We start from the raw sequence: 26690 nt of genomic DNA, 5'->3' as shown, positions 1-26690 counted from the left end.
CGAGTAACTCACCTCCTGACTCCCCAAAGCCGTCCACCATCGACAAGGCACAAGTCAGGAGTGTGATGGAATACTCTCCACTTGCCTGGATGGGTGCAGTTCCAACAACACTCAAGAAGCTCGACACCATCCAGGACAAAGCAGCTCGCTTGATTGGCACCCCATCCACAAACATTCACTCCCTCCACCACCGACGCACAGTGGCAGCAGTGTGTACCATCTACAAGATGCACTGCAAGGCTCCTTAGACAGCACCTTCCAAACCTGCGACCTCTACCACCTAGAAGGAGAAGGGCAGCAAATGCATGGGAACACCACCACTTGCAAGTTCCCCTCCAAGTCACACACCATCCTGACTTGGAACTATATCATCATTCCTTCTCTGTTGCTGGGTGAAAATCCTGGAATTCCCTTCCTAACAGCACAGTGGGTGTACCTACCTCCCATGGACTGTAGCGGTTCAGGAAGGCAGCTCACCACCACCTTCTCAAGGGCAATTAGGGATGGGCAATAAATGCAGGCCTGGCCAGCGACGCCCACATCCCATGAATGAATTAAAAAAAAACAGCAATGGACCCAACACTGAGCCCTGTGGAATGCCATTCACAAAAACATCAATCGACCATTACCCTTTGTTTCCTGTTACGGAGCTCAACAAAAAGATCACTTCAAAACCACATGGATACATCCCCACTCTAAATACTGGCACCTGATAGATTAAATCTTGGTGCGCCAGTGTGATCTAAAGAACATCCTGCATACTAGAGTCATGCCCAGTGTTGACTGTCACACGGACCACCGTCTCATTCATTCAAAGCTGAACTTCCACTTTAAGCCTAAGCCCAAGAACAGGCCTAGAGACAACCCATCAAAGAAATTTCGAGTCAGCAACATGCAAAACTCATCTTACAGAGATAGATATCAAGCAACCTTACAGACTAGATTGGAACATCCTGATCTCACTGCTGATTCCACTCCAGAAGAACTCTGGGAACACCTCAAAGCTGCAGTACTGGGTATTTCCAACGAGGTCATCGGACCCAGCACCAAGAAGAATAGGAACTGGTTTGATGAAAATGACAAGGAAATTCAAGATCTGCTAAAAATAAAAAGGTCAGCTCATCAGTCTCATCTGGCTCAGCTGGCCAGCCAAGAGAAAAATATAGCCTACTGTCAAGCATGTAGAACCCTTCAATGTAAACTGAGGAACATCCAAAATGACTGGTGGATTGCACTTGCGGAAAAAAACTTAACTGTACGCTGAAACTGGCAACAGAAGAACTTTCTAATGAAGCAGTAAAATCTATCAACCAGCATATCAAATCCAAAACCCCTTGACGAGCACTGATGGAAAGAACCTACACACCGGCAAGGAGTCAGTCCTGAATTGCTGGTTGGAGCACTTAGAAACTCTCTTCAGTGCCAAGTGCACAGTGTATGATACTGCCATCAATCACATCCAAAAACAGCCGGTCAAAGAAGAACTGGATCAGAGCCCAACTCTGGAGGAAATTGTGACCGCCATTAACCAGATGAAGAGCAACAAAGCCCCCCCGGAGTCGATGGAATTCCACCCGAAGCCTTGAAACATGCTGGCCCTGCCCTAGACACCAAGCTTCATGAGTTTTTCACGGCCTGCTGGGAACAGGGCAGGATTCCACAGGATCTGTGTGATGCCGGTATCATCACCTTGTACAAAAACAAAGGAGAAAAATCAGACTGCTCCAACTACCGTGGGATCACCCTCCTTTCTATTGCTGGGAAGATACTGGCTAGAATAGGCTTGTGCCTACCATTGTGGAAGAAAGCCTCCCTGAGAGCATGTGTGGTTTCAGAGCAAACAGAGGCACCACAGACATGGTAGTTGCACTCAGACAATTATAAAAGTGTCGTGAGTAAAACAAAGGCCTGTATGTCAATTTTGTAGACCTCACCAAGGCATTCGACACTGTGAGCAGAGATGGACTTTGGAAAATCCTTGAAAAACTTGGATGCCCAGGTTCCTGGCCATGGTGAAGAAGTTGCATGAAAATCAGTATGGACAAGTCAAACAAAACAGCGACTGCTCGAGTCCCTTCCAAATCTCCAATGGCGTGAAGCAGAGATGTGTGCTGGCTCCAACCTTATTCACCATCTTTTTCAGCATGATGCTGCAGCAGGCAATGGAAGACCTTAAGGATGGAATTTGTGTGCGCTCTGGACTGATGGAGGTCTTTTCAACCTCAGGCGTCTTCAAGCTCACACAAGACACAAGAAAAACTCATCTGTGAACTTTTCGCCGATGACTGTGCTCTCCTGGCCCACAGTCAGTCAGACTTGCAACATATAACATCACATTTTTCTGAGGCAGCACAACTCTTCAGACTAAAAATCAGTTTAAAGAAACCTGAAGTCCTGCATCAGCCTGCATCCCAAGAAGAATATAGACCACCAAGCATTGTCATCGAGGGAACTGAACTGAATGCCGTCAAGCAATTGATGCCACCATAGACAAGGAAGTGGACAATAGGCTCTCAAAAGCAAACAGTACATTCGGCAGACTCTACAAACGTGTGTGGTGCAACCACAGCCTCAGAGCACAGATCAAACTCAAAGTGTACAAAGCCATTGTCCTCACCACCCTTCTGTATGGTGCTGAGACATGGGTCCTATACCGCCGTCATGTACACCTTCTAGAGCACTTCCATCAGCGCTGCCTCTGCAGCATCAAGATCCGCTGGTAGGACCGCATCACAAACACTGAAGTTCTGGAAATAGCCAACATCACCAGCATCGAGGCCATCCTCCTACAAAGCCAACTCGTTGGGCAAGTCACATTGCCCGGATGGTCGACAGTCGCCTGCCCAAGATTGTGTTGTATGGAGAGATGACCACAGGTAAAAGAAACAGAGGGGCCCCATTCAAACATTTCAAGGACTCCCTGAAGAAGTCCCTCTGTTTACCAAATCGACCATCGCCAGAGGGAAGCACAGGACATAGATCGTGATGCCTGGAGATGCTACATCAGGAGGGCTACAGACACCTTTGAGACTGCGAAGAACCAGCATGAATGAGAAAAGGAGGCGAAGGATAGATCCAATTGCCCCCAGCAGCGACTGCACCTTCACTTGTACCTGCTGTGGGAAAATCTGCCAGTCATGGATAGGCTTGACTAGCCACCAGTGGGCTACAACCTTCCCAAAATCTTCATCCCCGAAGAAATGCCAAGAGACTGAGCCAATTTTGGATCCAACTCACCACATTCCCCTGTATCCCATCGGCTTTTACTTTTCTGACCTGTCTGCTATGTGTCAGAGTCATATAGCACAGAAACAGGCTCTTCGGCCCATCGTGTCTGTGCCAGCCATCAAGCACCTAACTATTCCAATCCCATTTTCCAGTACCTGGCCCGTAGCCTTGTATGCTATGGCGTTTCAAGTGCTCATCTAAATACTTCTTAAATGTTGTGAGGGTTCCTATCTCTACCAGCTCTTCAGTGTGTTCCAGATTCCAACCACCCTCTGGATGAAAAAATATTTCCTCAAATCCCCTCTAAACCTCCTGCCCCTTACCTTAAAATCTATGCCCCCTGGTTCTTGACCCCTCAGCTAAGGGAAAAAGTTTCATCCTATCTATCCCATCAATGCCCCTCATAATTTTGTATACCTCAATCATGTCCCCGCTCAGCCTTCTCTGCTCCAAGGAAAACAACCCTAGCCTTTTCAGTCTCTCTTCATAGCTGAAATGCTCCAGTCCAGGCAACATCCTGGTGGATCTCCTCTGCCCTCTCTCCAGTGCAATCACATCCTTCCGATAGTATGGTGCCCAGAACTGTACACAGTACTCCAGCTGTGGCTTAACTAGTGTTTTATACAGCCCCATCATAACCTCCCTGCTCTTATATTCTATGCCTTGGCTAATAAAGGCAAGCATCCCATATGTCTTCCTAACCACCTTATCTACCTGTGCCGCTGCCTTCAATGATCTATTGACAAGTACACCAAGGTCCCTCTGACCTTCTGTACTTCCTAGGATCCTACCATCCATTGTATATTGCCTTGCCTTGTTCGTCCTCCGAAAATGCATTACCTCACACTTCTCAGGATTAAATTCCATTTGCCATTGCTCCGCCCATCCTACCAGCCCATCTATATCGTCCTGTAATCTAAGGCTTTCCTCCTCACTGTTTACAACACCACCAATTTTCGTGTCATCTGCAAACTTACTGATCATACCTTCCATATTCGAGTCTAAATCATTAATGTACACTACAAACAGAAAGGGTTCCAGCACTGAGCCCTGCGGTACACCACTGGTCACAGGTTTCCACTCGTAAAAACAACCCTCGACCATCACCCTCTGCCTCCTGCCACTAAGCTAATTTTGGATCTATTTGCCAAATTGCCCTGGATCCCATGGGCTCTTACCTTCTTAACCAATCTCCCATGTGGGACCTTTTCAAAAGCCTTACTGAAGTCCATGTAGACTACATCAACTGCTTTACCCTCATCTACACATCTAGTCACCTCCTCACCACCTTGTCAAAAGTCTTACTAAAATCCATGTAGACCACATCCACTGCACTATCCTCATCAATCTTCCTTGTTACTTGCTCAAAAAATTCAATTAATTTGCTGAGACATGACCTTCCCTTAACAAATCCATGCTGACTATCCTTGATTAATCCATGCCTTTCTAAGTGACAGATTATCCTATCTCTCAGAATTGATTCTAATAATTTGCCCACCACAGAGGACAGACTTACTGGCCTATAATTATTTGGCCTATCCCCCTATCCCTCGCAGCCTTTTTAAACAATGGTACAACATTCACCGACCTCCAATCCTCTGGTACCTCGCCTGTACCTAGTATGGATTTGAAAATGATCCTCAGAGCATCCGCTATTTCTTCCCTGGCTCCATCCGGCCCTGGTGATTTATCCACTTTCAAGGATGTCAGACCCTCTTGTACTTCCTCTCTCATTATGCTTATCGTATCTAATATTTCACACTTCTCCTCTTTTAACTACAATGTTTGCATCATCCCTCTCCGTTATGAAGACAGAGACAAAGTACTTATTAAGAACCCTGCCCACATATTCTGCATCCATGCATAAGTTACCTTGTACATCTCTGATAGGCCCTACCCTTTCCTTAGTTAACCTCTTGCTCTTAATGTACTGATAAAACCTCTTTGGGTTTTCCATGATTTTACCTGCCAATATTTTTTCATGTCCTCTCTTTGCTTTCCCAATTTCCTTTTTTACTTCACCCCTGCACTTTCTATAATCCTCTAGGCTTCCGAAAGTATTCAGTTTTTTGTGATTGTCATAAGCTTTCTTTTTCTGCTTTATCTTACCCTGTATGCTTCTAGATAACCAGGGGGCTCTAGATTTGGCAGTCCTGCCCTTTTTCTTTTTGGGGACATTCTTTTGGGCGGCGCAGTGGTTAGCATCGCAGCCTCACAGCTCCAGTGACCCGGGTTCGATTCTGGGTACTGCCTGTGTGGAGTTTGCAAGTTCTCCCCTGTGTCTGCGTGGGTTTCCTCCGGGTGCTCCGGTTTCCTCCCACATGCCAAAGACTTGCTGGTTGATAGGTTAATTGGCCATTATAAATTGCCCCTAGTATAGGTAGGTGGTAGGGAAATATAGGGACAGGTGGGGATGTGGTAGGGATATGGGATTAGTGTAGGATTAGTATATGGGTGGTTGATGGTCGGCACAGACTCAGTGGGCCGAAGGGCCTGTTTCAGTGCTGTATCTCTAAACTAAACTAAAATCTACACTGTGCCTGTAGAATCTCGCTTTTGAATGTCTCCCACTGGTTTGCCACTGATTTTCCTTCAAGTAGCTGTATCCAGTCCACTTTCGCCAGATCACTTCTCATTCATAAAATTTGCCTTCCCCCAATTTAGAACTTTTACTCATGTTCTATCTTTGTCCTTTTCCATAATTTTGCTAAATCTAACTGTACATTGTTCACTATTTCCAAAATGGTCACCCACTGCTACTTCATCCACTTGCCCAGCTTCATTTCCTAAGACTAAATGTAGAATTGCGCCCCCTCTCGTTGGACTTGTTACCTGCTGGCTAAAAAGTTTGCATGAATGCAATTAAAGTATTTTGTGCCTTCTGTGCCCTTCACATTATTTGTATCCCAGTTGATATCAGGGTAGTTGAAATCACCAACTATTGCCCTTTTTTTACACTCAGAAATTTGCCTAAATATTTGTTCTTCTATCTCCCACTCACTATTTGGAGGTCTATACTAGTGTGGCTGCCCCTTTTTTATTTTTGGTTTCATTTGATGATTCATTTAGCATATCATCCCTCTTCACAGCTGTTATTGATTCTTTAAACAATAATGCCACACCCCCTCCTTTTTTATCCCCCTCTCTATCCTGCCTGAAAACTATATCCAGGGATGTTGAGCTGCCATTTTTGCCCTTCTTTAAGCCAAGTTTCCATTATAGAAATGATATCATGCTGCCATGTATCTATCTGTGCCATTTTCGAGACTCCTTGCATTTAAATAAATACCTTTTAACACTGCCAAATTCCTGTGCCCTACACTTTTTAACCTTTGCGTCTTCTGTCTTTCAGTCATTTGCTAATTTTCTGCCTCCTGTTCCCTGCTCTGAATTTGTCCTATCTGAAACTGCCCTCAGGTTCCCGTCCCCCTGCCAATCTAATTTAAACTATCTCCAACAGCACTAGCAAACCTTCCTGCAAGGATATTCATCCTGGTCCTGTTCAGGTGTAGCCTGTCCAGGTTGTACAGGTCCCACCTTCCCCAGAACCAGTTCCAATGCCCCAAAAATCTGAAGCCCTCCCTCCTGCACCATCTCTCCAGCACGCATTCATCTGGTGTATTCTCCTATTTCTATGCTCACTAGCATGTGACCTTAAGAGTAATCCAGAGATTACTACCTTTGAGGTCCTGCTTGCTAATCTCTTTCCTAACTCCCTGAACTCAGCCTGCAGACCTCATCCCTTTTTCTACCTATATCGTTGGTATTAATTTGGACCATGACCTCTGGCTGTGCACCCTCACCCTCCAGAATGCTCTGTAGCCGCTTGGTGATATCCATGACCCTTTCACCAAGGATGCAACATACCATCCTGGAATCACGTCTGCGACCACAGTAACGCCTGTCTGTTCCCCTAACTATAGAATCCACTACCACTATTGCTCTCCAGTCTTTTCTCCTCCCTCTTTGCAAAGCTGATCCACTCATGGTGCTCTGGTCATGACTCTCGCTGCACTCTCCAGAGGAACCCTCTCTCCCATCGGTACTCAGAACAATACCGGTTAGAAACTGGGATGCCCTCCAGGGACTCCTGCACTACCTGCCTGGTCTTTCTTGTCTGTCTGGCAGCTGCCCAGTCCCTGTTTGCCTGTGCTCCCTTAAGCTGTGGGGTGACCACCTCCAGAAACGTGCTCTCCATGTATCTCTCATTCTCGCAAATGCACCTCAGTGACTCCAGCTGCTCCTTGAGTTCCAAGATTCGGCGCTCGGGTTTTTGCAATTGGTGCCACTTTCTGCACATATCGTTGTCCAGGACATGGGTAGTGTCCTGGAGTCCCCACATGGCACAGGATGTGCATTCAACGGGTGTTAGCAGCCCTGCCATGCTTCAAATTATTTATTTACTGCACTAAAATTGGAAGTTAAATAAACACAATAAAATGGTTATATATAGAAAGAACAAATGAGTAACCGCCTACCAACTACTGGTATTTTTGCTTCTACTTAGTAGATAGACTTAAATGTTAAGAGAAAAAATAAAAATCAGCAGAAAAAAGAAAAGAAGTAAGAAAATACCCACCAGATAATCACCAACTAGCTCGCTGTGCCTCGCTGTTTCTCTCTCCTCTTCACGTTGTTTGTAGCTCCGAAGTCTCACCCAGCCAATCACCTTCCTGCTTCCCTGTAATGTCACACCTCAATTTTTCTTTCTGCTCGTGTGCTGTGCTGTTGGAGATGTGGAGATGTCTCCACCGGACTGTCTCTGCCAGTGATTCCCGCGCTCTTTTTGAACTCCTCTCTCCTAATGTGCTCTGCTGCTGTGTCTATGCCGGTGGTTCCTGCGCTCTTTTTAAACTCCTCTCTCCCGATCTGCTCTGCTGCTGTTTTGGGCACCTTGTGCCCCACGGAGGGCCACCCCCGAAACCCCAACCACCCCCAACGCACAACAATCCTGGTCTGGCTCCCTAGGCCCAGTGGAGGTGGGCTCATCCCCGATTCTTTGACCAGTCGGTGGGGCCTCCCACCCAACGTAAAATTCTGGCTGTTATTTCTGTTTAATCATTTCTTAGTACATATACTGAAAGAACTGATATACCCACATCTAATACTGGTTACAGACAATATGACTTTGCTTTGCTCTGGTGGCTTACCTGAACAGTGCAGCATTGCAACACACACAATGGTACATGCCTTGCTCGGTATTATTCAGATGGATTCCACTGAAAGGCTGCAAACAGTAAAACATTATAGTTTATGATGCTAAAAGCTGCAATCTGTATTTCAAAAAATGCAATCACAGACAATAGATAAAGGTCATTAGAAAATTCATGTACTATTTAAATCTGATTTTCTTTGGTCAACCCAGTGTCTGATACACATCATTGTGTTTATAAGTCCCCAAACACAGCTTCATTGGTAGTGTGTCTATTTGCACATTCTCTTCCTGTAAGAACACAGCCCACATGCCTAAGCCTGGGCAGGTTAACTTTCTGTTGTGGGTTATCTGGTCTATCGGAATCCTAGTCCCAAGTGGCAGGCCTACTCTCCAGGTTCCATTACTGAGTCAGGTCAGCAAGTTGATCATAAAGAATGCTCTGGAGTATTGCAAAACTAGCTAACTCGGGTATCGATTACTGAGTCTAACACAGACCTCAAAGAGACCTTGTTTATCTTCCTTACCCAAAGATGAATAGTCACTAGTCAGTCGTTAGATGTCTGAAAAAAGCGAGTGTGAGCATTAAGTAAATGGACTGGTGGTACCAGGACCTCCTCATAAGCAGGAAATAGTCAACGTAACTGATTATTTATTTATTTATTTATTTAGAGATACAGCACTGAAACAGGCCCATCGGCTCACCGAGTCTGTGCCGACCATCAACCACCCATTTATACTAATCCTACATTAATCCCATATTCCTACCACATCCCCACCTTCCCTCAATTCCCCTACAACCTACCTACACTAGGGGGAATTTACAATGGCCAATTTACCGATCAACCTTCAAGTCTTTGGCTGTGGGAGGAAACCGGAGCACCCGGTGAAAACCCACGCGGTCACAGGGAGAACTCAAAAACTTCGCACAGGCAGTACCCAGAATCGAACCCGGGTCACTGGAGCTGTGAGGCTGCAGTGCTAACCACTGCGCCACTGTGCCGCCCATGTGTGAGTGCACCATCATCATCCTCTCAGAGTGAGGCCAAGAACAAGTTTGCAGGTCTTGTGGCATTAGTAACACAAGTATGAAATAAAACAACCTTCATATGGCTGATGACATTAGAAGCCCATTTTTTCGATGGGTTTTGTGACATTTTGTGTCACAACATGGTTAGGTGATTAAACAAGTCACCTTGTTTGTGGAATGATGGAAAACAGCACCATGATGCAAGCATGCTGATGCACAGGACTGGCTGAGCACCAATTTCCAATCTTACAAAATATAGTTCATTGGTCTGAATAAAAGAGGAAAATCAACAGGGCTCTGTGATACTGACTACTATGCAGGGGCTCCTACTGAGAAGTGAGTGTGTATGCAGAATGGTTGAAAATAGGATCAAGTTCAGCTGTGATGCCCATCGTGGTTAAGTAGCTTGCTGATACACATTTCCTAGAGTAACACATGAAGAATGGATGCTTGGGTGAGATACCAGAGAGCTGTGCTGCATCATCAGGCTTGGGCTGATAAGTGGCAAGTAACATTTGCGCCACACAAGTGCCAGGCAATGACCATCTCAAACAAGAGAGAATCTAACTATCTCCCCTTGACAGTCAACGGCATTACCATCACTGAATCTCCCACTATCAACATCCTGGGAGTTACCATTGACCAGAAACTGAACTGGAGTAGCCACATACATACTGTGGCTATGACGGCAGGTCAGAGGCTGAGAATTCTGCAGCAAGTAACCATCCTGACGCCCCAAACCCTGTCCACCATCTACAAGACACAAGTCAGGAGTGAATGTTTAAAGTGTTGAATGGGGTGCTGATCAAGCAGGCTGCTTTTTCCTACATGGTGTCAAACTTCTTGAGTGTTGTTGGGGCTGCATAGGTCATAGAGTCATAGAGTCATACAGCACATCGTGTCTGTGCTGACTATCAAGCACCTATCTATTCTAATCCCATTTTCCAGCACTTGGCCCGTTGCCTGGTATGCTATGGCATTTCAAGTGCTCATCTAAATACTTCTTAAATGTGAGGGTTCCTGCTACTACCACCCCCTTCAGGTAGTGTATTCCAGATTTCAACCACCCACTGGGTGAAACTTTTTTTCCTCAAATCCTCTCTAAACCTCCTGCCCCTTACCTTAAATCTAAGCCCCCTGGTTATTGATCCCTCCGTTAAGGGAAAAAGTTTCTTCCTATCTATCCAATCAATGCCCCTCATAATTTTGTATACCTCAATCAGGTACCCCCTCAGCCTTCTCTGCTCTAAGGAAAACAGCCCTAGCCTTTTCAGTCTCTCTTCATAGCTGAAATGCTCCAGCCCAGGCAACATCCTGGTGAATCTCCTCTGCACCCTCTCCAGTGCAATCACATCCTTCCTATAGTGTGGTGACCAGAACTACACACAGTACTCCAGCTGTGGCCTAACTAGCACTTTACACAGGTAAATCATAACCTCCCTGCTCTTATATTCTATGCCTCAGCCAATGAAGGCAAGCACCCCATGTGCCTTCCTAACCACCTTATCTACCTGTGCTGCTGCCTTCAGTGATCTATGGACAAGTACGCCAAGGTCCCTCTGAGCTTCTGTACTTCCAGGGTCCTAGCATCCTTTGTATATTCCCTTAACTTGTTAGTCCTCCCAAAATGCATCACCTCACACTTCTCAGGATTAAATTCCATTTGCCACTGCTCTGCTCATTTTACCAGCCCATTTATATCGTCCTGTAATCTAAGGCTTTCCTCCTCACTATTTACGACACCAGCAATTTTCGTGTCATCTGCGAACTTACTGATCATACCTCCTATATTCACATCTAAATCATTAATGTACATTACAAACAGCAAGGGTCCCAGCTCCGATCTCTGTGGTACACCATTGGTCACACGCTTCCACTCGCAAAAACAACCCTCGACCGTCATCCTCTGCCTCCTGCCACTAAGTCAATTTTGAATCCAATTTGCCAAATTGCCCTGGATCCCATGGGCTCTTAACTTCTTAACCAATCTCCCATGCGGGACCTTATCAAAAGCCTTACTGAAGTCCATGTAGACTACATCAACTGCCTTACCCTCATTTACACATCTAGTCACACCCTCAAAAAATTTAATCAAGTTTGTTAAACACGACTTCCCCCTGACAAAGCCATGCTGACTATCCCTGATTAGTCCCTGCCTCTCCAAGTGGAGATTAATCCCGTCCCTCAGAATTTTTTCCAATAGTTTCCCTACCACTGATGTTAGACTCACCGGCCTGTAATTACCTGGTTTATCCCTGCTACCCTACTTGAATAATGGTACCACATTCGCTGTCCTCCAGTCCTCTGGTACCTCTCCTGTGGCCAGAGAGGATTTGAAAATTTGTGTCAGAGGCCCTGCTATCTCCTCCCTTGCCTCACATAACAGCCTGGGATACATCTCAACTGGGCCTGGGGATTTATCCACTTTTAAGCCCGCTAAAAGAGCTTATACTTCCTGTCTTTCAAAGCTAATTTGTTCAAGTATATCACAATCCCCCTCCCTGATCTCTACACCTACATCGTCCTTCTCCATAGTGAACACAGATGAAGACTAATCATTTAAAACCTTACCTATGTCCTTCGGCTTCACACACAGATTGCCACTCTGGTCCCTAATGGGCCCTACTCTTTCCCTGGTTATCCTCCTGCCCTGAATATACTTATAAAACGCCTTGGAATTTTCCTTTATCTTGCCCGCCAGTGTTTTTTCATGTCCCCTCTTCGCTCTCCTAATACTTTTTTAAGTACCCCCCTGCACTTTCTATACTCCTCTAGGGCCTCCACTGTTCTCAGCGCTTTGAATCTGCCATAAGCCTCCTTTTTTTCCCTTATCCAATCCTCGATATCCCTTGACATCCAGGGTTCCCTTGTCTTGTTGGTCCTACCCTTCACCTTTACAGGAACATGTTAGACCTGAACTCTCACTATTTCCTTTTTGAAAGACTCCCACTGGTCTGATGTAGACTTTTATACAAGTAGCTGCTCCCAGTCCACTTTGGCCAGATCCTGTTTTATCATATTGAAATTGGCCTTCCCCCAATTCAGTACTTTTATTTCCGGTCCCTCTTTGACCTTTTCCATAACTACCTTAAATCTTAGAGTTATGGTCACTATCCCCGAAATGCTGCCCCACTGACACTTCTACCACTTGTCCAGCTTCGTTCCCTAAGATTAGTTCCAGTACCGCCCCTTCTCTTGTAGGACTTTCTACGTGCTGGCTCAAAAAGCTCTCCTGTCTGCACTTTAAGAATTCCGCCCCCTTTAAGCCTTTTGCGCTAAGACTATCCCAGTTGATACTGGGGAAGTTGAAATCCCCTACTATTATTACCCTATTATTTTTATACCTCTCTGAGGGTTTGTCTACGTATTTGCTCCTCTATCTCTCCCTGACTGTTTGGAGGTCTGTAGTACACTCCCAGCCAAGTGATTGCCCCCTTTTTGTTTTTAAGTTCTACCCATATGGCCTCATTTGAGGAACCTTCTAAGATATCATTCCTCCTTACTGCAGTAATTGACTTCTTCATCAACAGTGCAATGCCACCTCCTCTTTTACACCCTCCCGTCACGCCTGAAGATTACATACGCTGAAATATTGAGCTGCCAGTCCTGCCCTTCCCTCAACCATGTCTCTATGATAGCAATAATACCATATTCCCATGTGTTAATCAATGCCCTCAATTCATCTGCCTTACTAGTAAGACTCCTTGCATTATAATAGATGCAATCAAGTCTTGCATTTTTCGCTTGTGCCTTAACAGGTCTATATTTGCTCTGCCTTCCAGACTGACTCAGTTTCTCTTCTATATTTGACTGTGCATCACCCCTTACTGTACCTCCACTCTGTATCCCATCCCCCTGCCAAATTAGTTTAAACCCTGCCTCAACAGCACTAGCAAACCTCCCAGCAAGGAGGTTGGTCCCGTTCCGGTTCAGGTGCAACCCGTCCAACGTACAGGCCCCACCTTTGCCAGAAACAGACCCAGTGATCCAGGAAACTAAAGCCTTCCCTCCTGCACCATCTCTTCAGCCACGCATTCATCTGCTCTATCCTCCTATTCCTATACTCACTAGCACGTGGCACCGGGAGTAATCCAGAGATTACAACCTTTGAGGTCCTGCTTTTTAATCTGCTACCTAGCTCCCTAAATTCTTGTTGCAGGACCTCATCCCTCTTTCTACCTATGTCGTTGGTACCAATGTGTACCATGACCTCTGACTGTTCATCCTCCCCCTTCAGAATGTCCTAAATGTCAGGATTGTGATGGAATACTCTCCACTTGCCTGGATGAGTGCAGCTCCAACAACACTCAAGAAGCTCAACACCATACAGGACAAAGCAGCTCACTTGAAAAGCACCCTATTCAACACCTTAAACATTCACTCTCTCCACCACTGTGGTAGCAGTGTGTACCATATACAAGATGCACTGCAGCAACTCACCATGGCTCCTTCGATAGCATCTTCCAAACCCACGACTTCTTCCATCTAGAAGGGCAAGGGCAGCAGATGCATGGAAACACCACCACCTGCAAGTTCCCCTCCAAGCCACCATGACCTGGAAGTGTATCACCGCTTCTTCACTGCCACTGGATCAAAATCGTGGAACTCCCTCTCTAACAGCATTGTGGGTGTACCTGCACCAGATGGACTGAATGGTTAAAGAAGGTGGCTCACCACAAACTTCCCAAGGGCAATTAGCGATGGGCAACAAATGCTGGCCTTGCCAGCGACGTCCACATCCCATGAAACAAAAAAAATCCTTTTATATGGAAAAACATCCCAAAGTGCTTCACAGAGGCAGAATTCACAAACAGCATTGCCAACTGAAAGAGGGATGAAAACAGAAATCAGTTAATCATGGTAGTCAGTAACTGCTTCTTAACTGAGCATGTGTAGAAGGGTACAATGGAAGACGCCTCATTATACTTCTGAGTTCTTTTGTTTTTTTTATTCATTCATGGGATGTGGGCATCACTGGCCAGGCCAGCATTTATTGCCCATCCCTAATTGCCCTTGAGAAGGTGGTGGTGAGCTGCCTTCTTCAACTGCTGCAGTCCATGTGAGGTAGGTACTCCCACAGCGCTGTTAGGAAGGGAGTTCCAGGATTTTGACCCAGCGACAGTGAAGGAACAGCGATATAGTTCCAAGTCAGGATGGTGTGTGACTTGGACGGGAACTTGCACGTGGTGGTGTTCCCATGCATCTGCTGCTCGTCCTTCGAGGTGGTAGAGGTCGTGGGTTTGGAAGATGCTATCAAAGGAGCCTTGGTGTGTTGCTGCAGTGCATCTTGTAGACGGTGCATACTGCTGCCACTGTGCGTCGGTGGTGGAGGGAGTGAATGTTTGTGGATGGTTTGCCAATCAAGTGGGCTGCTTTGTTCTGGATGGTGTCGAACTTCTTGAGTGTTGTTGGAGCTGCACCCATACAGGCAAGTGGAGAGTATTCCATCACACTCCTGACTTGTGCCTTGTAGATGGTGAACAGGCTTTGGGGAGTCAGGAGGTGAGTTACTTGCCGCAGGATTCCTAGCCTCTGACCTGCTCTTGTAGCCACGGTATTTATAAGACTACTCCAGTTCAGTTTCTGATCAATGGTAGCCCCTAAAATGACGAAAGGTGATCAATCTGAAACATTAACTTCCGTTCCTCTCTATACAGATGATGCCAGATCTTCTGAGTATTTCCTGCATTTTCTGTTTAAAGCCTTCATTATACTTAGAGTTTTTTGAAATTCACCAGAATAAATTTGAAAGGGGAAAGTAGATGAACATCTAGACAAGGTACTTTAGTAACCAAGTGTGAATGAGTTATTTGATTGTCGAAACCACTGTAGTAGGGTCCAACTCCATCCTTACCCAACCCTGAAACCAGACTATCCAGCTCAGATCCACACAGATGGCGCGCTGAATCAGGGAAGCAGATGCTTCAACTTCAAAGAATGACGACAAATAAGAAAGAATTCAGAGTAAAGCTCAAGGATGAATCTCAGGCTTGGGATTCTACTTTACAAAGAGAGGTGCATAAAACTGAACTTGTTTTCTTTGGAGAAAAGAATAAGAGGCATACTCAGCCATGCTAACCTTATATGTAAAAACTAAGATATCATTCAGTTCAAATAAAAGAGGGGAGTTGTATAATATTGAGAACAAAAAAAAATCAAGATGTAAATTTAGGATATAGAATGTTTTTCATTCGTTCATGGGATGTGGGCATAGATAGCTAGGCCAGCATTCATTGTCCATCCCCAATTGCCTTTGAGAACATTGTGGTGTTGAACCACTGCAGTCCATCTGGTGCGGATACACCCACAGTGCTGTTAGGAAGGAGTTCCAAGTTTTTGACCCAGCAACAGTGAAGAAACGGCGATATAGTTCCAAGTTAGGATGGTATGTGGCTTTGAGGGGAACTTGCAGGTGGTGGCGTTCCCACGTGTCTGCTGCCCTTGTCCTTCCAGGAGTTCGAGGTGGCGGGATTGGAAGGTGCTGTCGAAGGAGCCTTGATGAGTTGCTGCAGTGCATCTTGTACACAGGTGATGGCAAGGGTGAATGCTTATGGCAGTGGATAGTGTGCCAATCAAGTGGGATGATTTGTCCTGGATGGGATCAAGTTTCTTGAGTTTTGTTGGAGCTGCACTCACCCAGGAAAGTGGAGACCACTCCATCACACTCCTGACTTATGCCTTGTGGAAAGAATTTAGGGGGCCAGGAGGTTGTTTACTTGCCGCAGAATTCCCAGCCTCTGACCGGCTCTTGTAGCCACAGTATTTTAATGACTGGTCCAGTTACATTTCTGGTCAATGGTGACCCCCAGGATGTTGATGGTGGGGAATTCAGCGATGGTAATGCCATTGAATGTCAAGGGGAGATGGTTAGATTCTCTCTTGTTTGAGATGGTCACTACCTGGCACTTGTGTGGCACGAATGTTACTTGCCATTTATCAGCCCAAGCCTGAATGTTGTCCAGGTCTTGCTGCATGTGGGCATGGACTGCCTCAGTATCTGAGGAGTTGTGAATGGTACTGAACGCTGTACAATCATCAGTGAACATCCCCACTTCTGACCTTATGTTGGAGGGAAGGTCATTGATGAAGCAGCTGAAGATGGTGGTGCCTAGGTCACTAGCCTGAGGAATTCCTGCACCAATGTACACGGGCTGATATGACCGGCCTCCAACAACCACAACTATCTTCCTTTGCGTATGACTCCAACCAGTGGAGAGTTCTCCCCCTGGTTCCCATTGGCTTCAATTTTGCTGAAGCTCCTTGATGCCATACTCGGTCAAATGCTGCCTTGATATCAAGGGCAGTAACTCTCATCTCACCTCTGGAATTCAGCTCTTTTGCCTATGTTTGGACCAAGGTTGTAATGAGGAGCTGAGGAACCCTAGCGGAACCCAAACTGAGCAGTGGTGAGCCGATTTTAGTGAAAAATTGCAGCTTGATAGCACTGTCCATGAAACCTCCTGTGATGATTGAGAGTAGACTGATGGGGCGATAATTGGCCAGATTGGATATATCCTGCTTTTTGTGGACGGGACATACCTGAGCAATTTCCCACATTGTCGGCCAGATGCCAGTGTTGTAGCTGTACTGGAACAGCTTGGCTAGGGACACGGCTAGTTCTGGAGAACAAGTCCTCAGCTGGGATGTTTTCAGGGCCCATATCCTTTGCTGCTTCTAGTGCCCAGATGTTTCTTACGATCACGTGGATATAAATACATTCCGCTCAACTTATTATTGCATTTTTACAAGTGTAGGCCACAGTTTACATGAAAATTTTGCAATGAAAAGCAGCTCGTGTGGCCTAGTCATGTGCACCTTTATAAAGGCACAAATGTTTTATAGTCAATAGAGAAGATTTCAGTTTTTCTTCCCTCATTCCCTGCCAAGAAAAAACAATTACCCTTTCAATTATTTGGCCAACTTTAGAAATTATCGCCTTTAAGTTGACAAAATGTCTCTCGTTTTTTGATGACCCTACTCCCCCTACCTCGCAGTGGGTCAGAGTGCTCATGATTGGGACTTAGAGACAATATACTGGCTGTGCTGCTTCTCTACTTGTCTTTATTTGTCCAACTATATCTAAACAAATATAATAAAACTGAAGTACTCTAGATCTCTCTCAGCTGTTTTAAGTATGGATTGGATGGTTGCTATTGTAATTTTCTGGAAAGCATGACTCTTTAAAGCCTGCCTCCAAGGCAGCCAAATAACACCTGAAGAATTTGTAAACTTCAACTGGAAAGAAATAAACTTTCCGCTGTGGCAGTATGATGGTGCAACTACTGGCAACTTAATAACATCATGGCTCAGTCAACTTCATTCTAACCCGTTTCTAGTAGTAATCATGCTTTGAGTAAAACAGGAGATCCTCTTTGTGAGATTTTCTACATTTTCTCCTCATGTAGAGCTGGGCTACTATAATTTGGGTGTAGCTGCTGATGATTAGAAAAAAAGAACTTGCATTCATTTCTTCGGAATGTCTCAAAGTACTTCAATGCCAATTAATTCATTTTGAAGTATAGGCATGTGCGAAATCCAATCTCTGACACCAAGTTCCAGGATTTTGACCCAGCAGCGATGAAGGTACGGTGTTATATTTCCAAGTGAGGACGGTATGTGACTTGGAGAGGAACCTGAAGTTGGGGTGGGTGATCCCTTGTGCCCTTGTCCTTCTAGGTGGTAGGTGTGGCGGATTTTGAAGGGGCTGTCAAAGAAACCTTGTTAAGTTGCTGCAGTGCATCCTTAAATATTTTGCACACCAGCACAGGCGCACATAAATACTCTCCATTCAATATTTATGTATATGTAAAACTGAAAAAATATTATTGGTTACTGCAACTGTAAAGGTCCTAATGTAATTCTAGCATTTGAAATAATTCTGTAAGGGTTATGCAGTCCTAGATTAAATGTTTAGTTTCTTCCATAGAGAAATACTCTTCTTTAGTGATTATGCTACTGAGGGATTTATTATGCCTAATAACCCATGTTGGACTCTGAACAGTCTATGCAGTTAAAAGCAAAACATTCTAAACTTAAATAATTAAACGTGATGTTTCATGGTTTATTTTTATTCAATTTCTCTGCAGTATTTGTGTCTTTCAAAGTGGTAAGAATATTAAACAAAATTCTACATCGAATAATTGGTTTGTAATTCTGAGTTTCCTTTAGCAGGCTTTTAGTCCACAGTTCCCTTGACATTCAGTCATCACCTGATGCAACAGTGGTGGATGAAATGAATGATTTAGGTGGCGGATGGGGTGTCAATCAAGTGGGCAGCTTTCTGCTGTATGGTGTTGAGCTTTTTGAGTGTTGTTGGAGCGGCGCTCATCCACTCATCCTGACTTGTGCCTTGTACATGGTGGAAAGGTTTTGGGGAGTCAAGAGGCGAGTCACCTACTGCAGAATAGCCGATCTCTGACCAGAGCTTTTAGCCACAGTATTTATGTGGCTGGTCCAGTTAGGTTTCAGGTCAATGGTGACCCCCCCCCCCCAGGATGTTGATGTTGGGGTTTTTGGCGATGACTGAATGTCAAGGAAACTGTGGACTAAAAACCTGCTAAAGGAAACTCAGAATTACAAACCAATTGTGCTATGGAGAATTTTGTTTCACATTCTTACCACTTTGAAAGGCACAAATCCTGCAAAGAAATTGAATTAAAAGAACCCTGAAACATCACGTTTAATTAGTTTCAAACATTTTTGTTTTTAACTGCATAGTCTGTTCAAAATCCAACATGGGTTATTAGGCATAATAAATCCCTCAGTAGCATAATCAGTAATGAAAATGATTTCTCTATGGAAGAAACTAAATGTTTAATCTAGGACTACATAACCGTTGCAGAATTATTTCAAATGCTAGAATTACATTGGGACCTTTACTGCTGAAGTAACCAATAATATTTTTTTAGTTTTACATATACATAGAAATGAATGGAGTGTATTTATCTGCACCTGTGGTGGTGTGCAAAATATTTCAGGGGTTCGACGATATTCCAATGTAAATGGAACTTACAGCCTCACTGGATAAAGATGATTACATTTTAGCAATGGAAAATAAATATACAGACAAGGAGATTTAAGACTGAATATCATATGTCATTTTCTCTTATGCCTTGATTATACGTCTTTAATGTATTTGCATTCAGTTACAGTATTGATTGTTTGTATGCCAGGATATAGAGAATGTCCTTTTTTTTATTCGTTTCATGGGATGTGAGCGTTGCTGGCCAGGCCACCATTTGTTGCCTATCCCTAATTGCCCATGATTCATATTGAAAAATTATTAGATGACTATTCATGGACTGACATGACGAAAAATAATGTGCATTTATATATGCAGTTCATTGTACAATGATTTTCTGATGAGGAGATAGAAAACTGCAGACATAGTGGATTAGTACATTGTCCAGGTTCTGGTGTTATTATGAAAGTGCTTCTATTTTTAAACAATCTTTTTTTGAGGATTCGTATTTTAGAATCATGGACATTGGTTTATTTGGGAAAAATGAAAAGATGGATGTTTTTCACAAGTTCATTGAAAGGACACTTGAAATGTTGTTGTTTGAAAACGACCTTTACTGGAAATCATATGCCGTTAGCTCAATAAACAACAGAAACTTTGGTGAGTTGGGGGAGATTTTACAGAGAAGTGACATGTCATGATTTATAGTGGTCAGGAGGTTGTGGCTTGCTGTTTGTGGTTTCCCTTTCAAGATATTGTTTTGGTTCAGCTGGGGGGTAAGGACTGTGTTTGAAGGCAGTACCAGCTCATCTTTCTCTACCTCTTTGAAAAACCTGAGAGTCCTGAGTCGAATAACTGAAACCCCTGATGCCACATTTCTCCCAGACAGCCAACCAGACTACTTCGACATCTCCAGAACAAACTGTACCAGAAAAGATCCCAGCGATCTGTCTCTGTATACCTGGGCACCAGACCAAAAGGGACAACTGACAGCCTTCCATATTTTCTCTTTTTTCTTCAAGAATTAAGTATTTGGCCAAAGAATTCTTTCTGGTTTTTTTTTTGTTAAACAGCTCTCCAGAGAAAACACTCTTTATTCTTCAGTTAACCGGTGTGTATGCGCGTGTGTATCTGTGTGAGGGGCCAAGGTAAAAAGGGAACTTTCATATTTCAATCTGTGTGTTAATGCTTTGCTTCATTACTGGATAAGTCTTGTTTTATAATAAACTGATAATTTTGTTGCTTATTAAAGAAACCTTGTTGATGTATTTTATTCTGGGATAAAGAGTGGAGTATATGATTGACTGTATCGGTACCTGGGTAAACATTTAAATATATGTTGTGACCTGTGCAGAAGTGGAACTAGAAAAGACAGTGCACTCCTCCCGCCTCGGTCGTAATAATGTGAATCCAGTTCAAATGGGATTGAAGCCCCTTCTCTCTAGCAGTCTATGGTAATTCAAAACAGTGCTAAACTGGCAATTTGTTTGAAGAGACCAAAAGGATATTTTTATATTCTTGGAATCACATGTGGTAGTTCGAGGGAGAAATTTTATTTGGTTGGCCAAAAAATTTTATCTGATGCTGCACCTGCTCTCATGATATTATTTTGCATTACAACACAAGCCTACAGATGCATAATGTGTTTAGCAGGCCAGAGGTCATCATTACATGGGCAGTTTAGGAGACCCAAGAAAAAATGGGTCTCCACTGCCATCACCTGAATGGAAATTGGTCAATCTACTTTGCAGAATGCCATCACCTGCAACAAAATAATGGGCTTAATTTTACACCGCCCCAGCGGGTCGGATGGTGGCTTGGGGGAGGATGGGGGCAGCGTAACATTGAGCGGAAGGCTCCGGGAGGCCTACCTGCCCCGCTCCCGCCTCTGGTCAACTTTACGTCAGTCGGGCAGTTGGGGGGGGTGGGGGGGGGGGGGGGGAATGGCCCGCCCAAGGCCAATCAAGGTCCTTAAGTGGCCACTTAAGGACCCTCGCCCACCTCCATGGGTAAGCAGGCATGCTGGGGACGTGAAAGGCTGCCCAGCAATAGCTGCCAGCCTTTCATCGTGTCGGGGTGGGGGGGTGGGCCATGGCAGTCAGGCACAGAGTGCCTGACTGAGGACCACCCCTGCCTCCCAAACCACCCCTGGGACCCAAGACACCCCCTCCCCCCCAAACAACCACTCTAGCCTCACCAGGGCACGACCGATCTCACTGGTGAGGCACGCCCAACTTACCTTCCCTCCTGGCTCCATGCTGTCATCTGGACTGCAGTCCCAGCAGTGGCCACCGCTCCCGGTGGCGCTGCTGGGACTAAGAGCTGCCGGCCCGCTGACTGGCTGGCAGCTCACTGAGGCGGGAATTCCTCCCTCAAGTGGGTGGAAGTCCCGTCTCGGACAGTTAAAGCCTGGGGACCCGTAAAATGCGGGACGGATCCCTGGTTAGGCGGAAGCGGGTTCATAAAAGTCCATGGCAAATTCCCATCTGCCTAAGGTAAAATCCAGCCCATTTGTTTGCAGTTGATGAAAACACTTTGAAACTAAAGGAGCTTTTACATTTCAGGAATGTAGCTGACAGCATCAGTTCCCTAGCCATCAGCTGCTCTCCTTGTTGTGAAAATCCTGGTGCCCAGGGAACAAAGGGCATCTAAGATCCATAGATTTTCCTTCAGTTGCTGCAAATATGGGGAGCTGGTCCACCTGCTTGCACTCAGTAGTAATCAATTTTCCACAACCGAGAACCAGGTTGAAAGGTTCAAAGGGGAAGTGAAAAAGCAAATATGAGAAGCAAAGAGAGAGTATGAAAAGAGATGGACAGCTAACATAAAAGGGAATCCAAAAGTCTTCTAAGGTATATAAATGGTAAAAAGAGGACTGGGGCCGATTAGGGACCACAAAGGGGATTTATACATGGAGGTAGGGGGCATAGCTGAGGTATTAAATGAATCTGTGCCTTTACCAAGGAAGATGCTGCTGTACAGGTCACGGTGAAAGAAGAAGCAATTCAGACACTTGAAGGGTTTAAAATTGATAAGGAGGAGGTACTAGATAGGCTGTCTGTACTTAAAGTTGATAAGGCACCAGGACAGGATGAGATGCATCTAAGAGATACTGAAGCAAATGAGAGTGGAAATTGTGGAAGCATTGCCCATAATTTTCCAGTCTTCCTTAGAGTTGTGGTGGCGCCAGAGGTCTGGAGAATTGCAAATGGTCCACCCTTGTTCAAAAAAGAGTGTGAGGATGAGCCCAGCAGCTATAGGCCTTCAGCCTCAAAAGAGCTGCACTCAAGAGATGAGGTGAGAGTGACTGCCCTTGACATCAAGGCAGCATTTGACTGAGTATGGCATCAAGGAGCCCTAGCAAAACTGAGGTCAATGGGAATCAGGGGAAAGCCCTCCGCTGGCTGGAGTCATACCTAGTGCAAAGGAAGATGGTTGTGGTTGTTGGAGGTCAATCATCTGCGCTCCAAGACATCACTGCAGGAGTTCCTCAGGGTAGTGCTGTAATTTTTCTATGGTTCTATCACTGAGCCATGGCTGACACCGAAAAGCTGGCAACTAGAGTGGGTGCCATCAGCCTACATGTGGAAACAAACATCATGTCTTTGGATGATGTTGCTGAGGGGAGAAATAGGAGGAGGCCAAGGATAGATTCTTGGTGAACTCCAGAGATAACAGTGCAGAGGCAGGAAGAAATGCCATTGCAGAAGATTCTCTGGCTATAACTGGTCATTGCCACCAACTAGACCTGGTCATCACAAGGAGGCACGATCTGCACCTACCATAGCGCAGACTGCGACACCAACCAGATTCTTATCAGCAGCAGAGTGAAAGTGCACCCCCGAAAGTTCCACAGCTCCAAACACGACGGCCTGCCACATATCAACATCCCTTGCATAAACAATGATTCCAAATACCAGCACTTCGCACTGTCGCTAGAATGCTTGCGACCCACCAAAGCCTTAACAGGAAGCACCGATGCTGACATCTATGAAGCTTGGAAGTCACTAAGCTCAATCATCGATGAAGCAACAGAAGCATCATTTTGTAAAGACAGAACCTGCAACAGGGTGTAGTTTGAGACCTACTGAGCTGAGATGATATCTGTCATTGATGCAAAAAACAAAGCCTACATGATTCACAACATAAACCTAACAGCTAAGACACAACATGACCTGAAAGTAGCCAAGACAGCTGTATAAAAGAAAGGGAGTTACTGGATAAACACTGGATCAGCTTATGTCAAGAAATCCAAACTGCATGTAACAAAGGAAATTTACGAGATATTTATGAAGGGAACAAGAGGGCGCTTGGCCCTGCCATCACAGAAGTTGCTCCCCTGAAGTCAGCAGATGGTGAAGTACTCACCGACAGAAGTAAACAGATGTCCCGCTGGGCTGAACACTACTGTGAACTGTACTCCTGTGTCGGATGCTCTCCCACAATTTCCTGTCATGGATGAGTTAGATGAAGAACCCTCATCAATGGAGCTCGAGAAGGCTATAGACCACCAGGCCAACAGAAGGACACCCAGCAAGAATGGAATCCAGTTGAACTGTTGAAGCACAGAAAGTCCCATCTACTTCCACACCTTTATGACCTTCTCCTTCTCTGCTGGAAAATAGGCTCTGTTCCACAGGAGATGCGTGACACCAAAATTATTATACTATATAAAAACAAAGGAGACTACAACAACTACAGGTGCATCTCACTCCTTTGCGTGACGGGGAAGGGTCATACTTAAAAGACTCCATTTACTTGCAGATCAAGTGTACCCGGAAACACAGTGCGGTTTCCGTGCCAGAAAATCTACTACAGACGTGATCTTCTCCATATACCAGCTACAAGAAATGAAGGGAATAGGGTATACCCCTTTACCTTACTTTCATAGATCTCACTAAGGCATTTTACACCATCAGCAGACCAGGGCTCTACAAGATTTTGGCAAAAACTGGCTGTGCACCGAAGCTCCTCAGTCTCATCCGCTCCTTCCATGATAACATACACTGCACTGTACAGTTTGATGGCTCCACTTCTGACAGTTTCAGAGTGAAGAATGGAGTGAAACAGGATTTTGTCCTAGCCTCCCACCCTGTTTGGCATCATCTTCTCCAAGCTCCTGACCTTCGCCTTCCCTGCAGTTATGGAAGCAATCTACTTGTATACTAGGTCAGATGGCAAGCTCTATAATCTATCAAGGCTGAAACCAAAGACAAAAACACATCACATCCTGATCAGAGAACTCCACTATGCTGATGATGCTGCACTAGTCGCTCACACGGAAACTCAACTGCAAAGACTCATGGACTGTCTCTCCCGTGCCTGTAACTTGTTCTCCTTGACTATGAGTCAAGAAAGGGGCGGCACAGTGGCAAGCACCGCAGCCTCACAGCTCCAGCGACCCGGGTTCAATTCTGGATACTGCCTGTGTGGAGTTTGCAAGTTCTCCCTGTGTCTGCGTGGGTTTTCTCCGGGTGCTCCGGTTTCCTCCCACAAGCCAAAAGACTTGCAGGTTGGTAGGTAAATTGGCCATTATAAATTGCCCCTAGTATAGGTAGGTGGTAGGGAAATATAGGGACAGGTGGGGATGTGGTAGGAATATGGGATTAGTGTAGGATTAGTATAAATGGGTGGTTGATGGTCGGCACAGACTCGGTGGGCCGAAGGGCCTGTTTCAGTGCTGTATCTCTAAACTAAACTAAACTAAAACTATGATCATGTGGCAAGATGCTGCATCTCTGCCCCTGATCACACTAAATAACACCCCACTGGAAGTGGTCAGCAAATTCTACTACCTTGGATCCACAATGAAAGACAATCTGTCCCTTGATGCAGAGCAGCTACCACCTTTGGTCCACTCCGAAACACCAAGCTGACACTTAGGACCAAGCTGATAATTTATAAGGCATATGTTCTCAGCACCTTGCTGTTTGGCTATGAAACATGGGCAACTTACAGCTACCGGGAAAAGAAACTCAATAATTTCATTCTTCGCTGTCTGCGGCACAATATGGGTATATCCTGGCAGGACAAAATCACAAATCACAGAATTGTTACTGCGCAGGAGGCCATTCGGCCCATTGTGTCCGCATCAGCTCTCCGAATGAGCAATTCATAGAATGCTATTTCCTCCATCTTCTCCCTGTAACCCTGCACATTCTTCCTTTTCAGATAACAGACTAAATCCCTTTTGAAAGCCTCAATTGAACCTGCCTCCACCACACGCTCAGGCAGTGCATTCCAGACCCTAACCACTCACTGCATGAATAAGTTTTTCCTCATATAGCGGAGTTCCCCAAGGGTCAGTTCTGGCAGCCTTGCTCTTCCTGATAGAATATATATATATTAATGACCTAGACCTTGGTATACAGGGCACAATTTCAAAATTTATGGATGAAACAAAATTGGGAACAATTGTGAACCGTGAGGAGCATAGTGTAGAACTTCCAAAGGACATAAACAAGTTGGTGGACAAAGTTCAATGCTGAGAAATGTGAAGCGATTCATTTCGGTAGGAAGAACATGGAGAGACAATATTACATAAAGGGTACAACTTTAAAGGGAGCGCAAGAGCAGAGGGACCTGGGGGTTAGTGTACATAAGTCATTGAAGGTGGCAGGACAGGTTGTCTGGTGTGCACTAACACAACGACCAGTGCCTACAACAGCTTAGCAACAGGCACCAAAGTCAAACACAACATCTCAAGGCATCACTTGGCAGCTTCACATGTGGAACTAGTGGCAGAACCTGACTCTCAAGGATTGGCCTTCACAGCCATCAATAAAGGTGCATCAAGAGAAGACAACTCACCTAAATGGATTGTTGCTGCATGTTCATCATCTTTCGTAGCTGGAAGGATGCCAACCAACTGGATAGGTAAGAAGTAAACTAGGCAAGGACAGTCCCACTCAGCTGAACAGTGGAGGAGAGATATTGGAGGAGATTGGTGAATGTGCCAACCATGTCAAAGATTGCAGGCAGATCAAGAAGGATAGTGTACCACAGCCACAGAAGATGTCAGCTATGAGTTTGAATATGGTTGTTTCAGTGTCATGGCAGGGGTGGGATTGCAAGCACTGAGGGTTTTTGATTTGAAGGCAGTTGATGAATGTAAAGTAAATCACTGGTGACAAAATGAATAGGATTGGTTAGCGAATGGGTGAGTCACTACGCTAAAGAAAGAAAAGAGTGGATCAGGGGACAACATACAGAGCCTTTCACCTCTGGGAACTGGGTTCAAATACTGTTTGTTTTGTAAACTGACGGATAGCCTTTGTTTGCTGGCTGCAAATGCAGTGAAATTTAGAATAAATTGTGAA

General features: G+C 45.1%; 1 protein-coding gene across 1 annotated transcript in view; it reads right to left on the bottom strand.

Moving 5' to 3' along the window:
• msrb2 (methionine sulfoxide reductase B2) overlaps positions 1–26690 on the bottom strand; it is a 56997-nt gene that overhangs the window by 11839 nt on the left and 18468 nt on the right. Inside the window, exon 3 of the mRNA XM_068051662.1 lies at positions 8379–8455. Coding sequence (XP_067907763.1) covers positions 8379–8455 — 77 coding nt within the window. The remainder of the gene's footprint in view (positions 1–8378; positions 8456–26690) is intronic.

Source organism: Heterodontus francisci, chromosome 2 (genome assembly GCF_036365525.1).
Source record: "Heterodontus francisci isolate sHetFra1 chromosome 2, sHetFra1.hap1, whole genome shotgun sequence".
Lineage (NCBI taxonomy): Eukaryota > Metazoa > Chordata > Chondrichthyes > Heterodontiformes > Heterodontidae > Heterodontus > Heterodontus francisci.
This window is presented reverse-complemented; position numbering and strand designations above follow the sequence as displayed.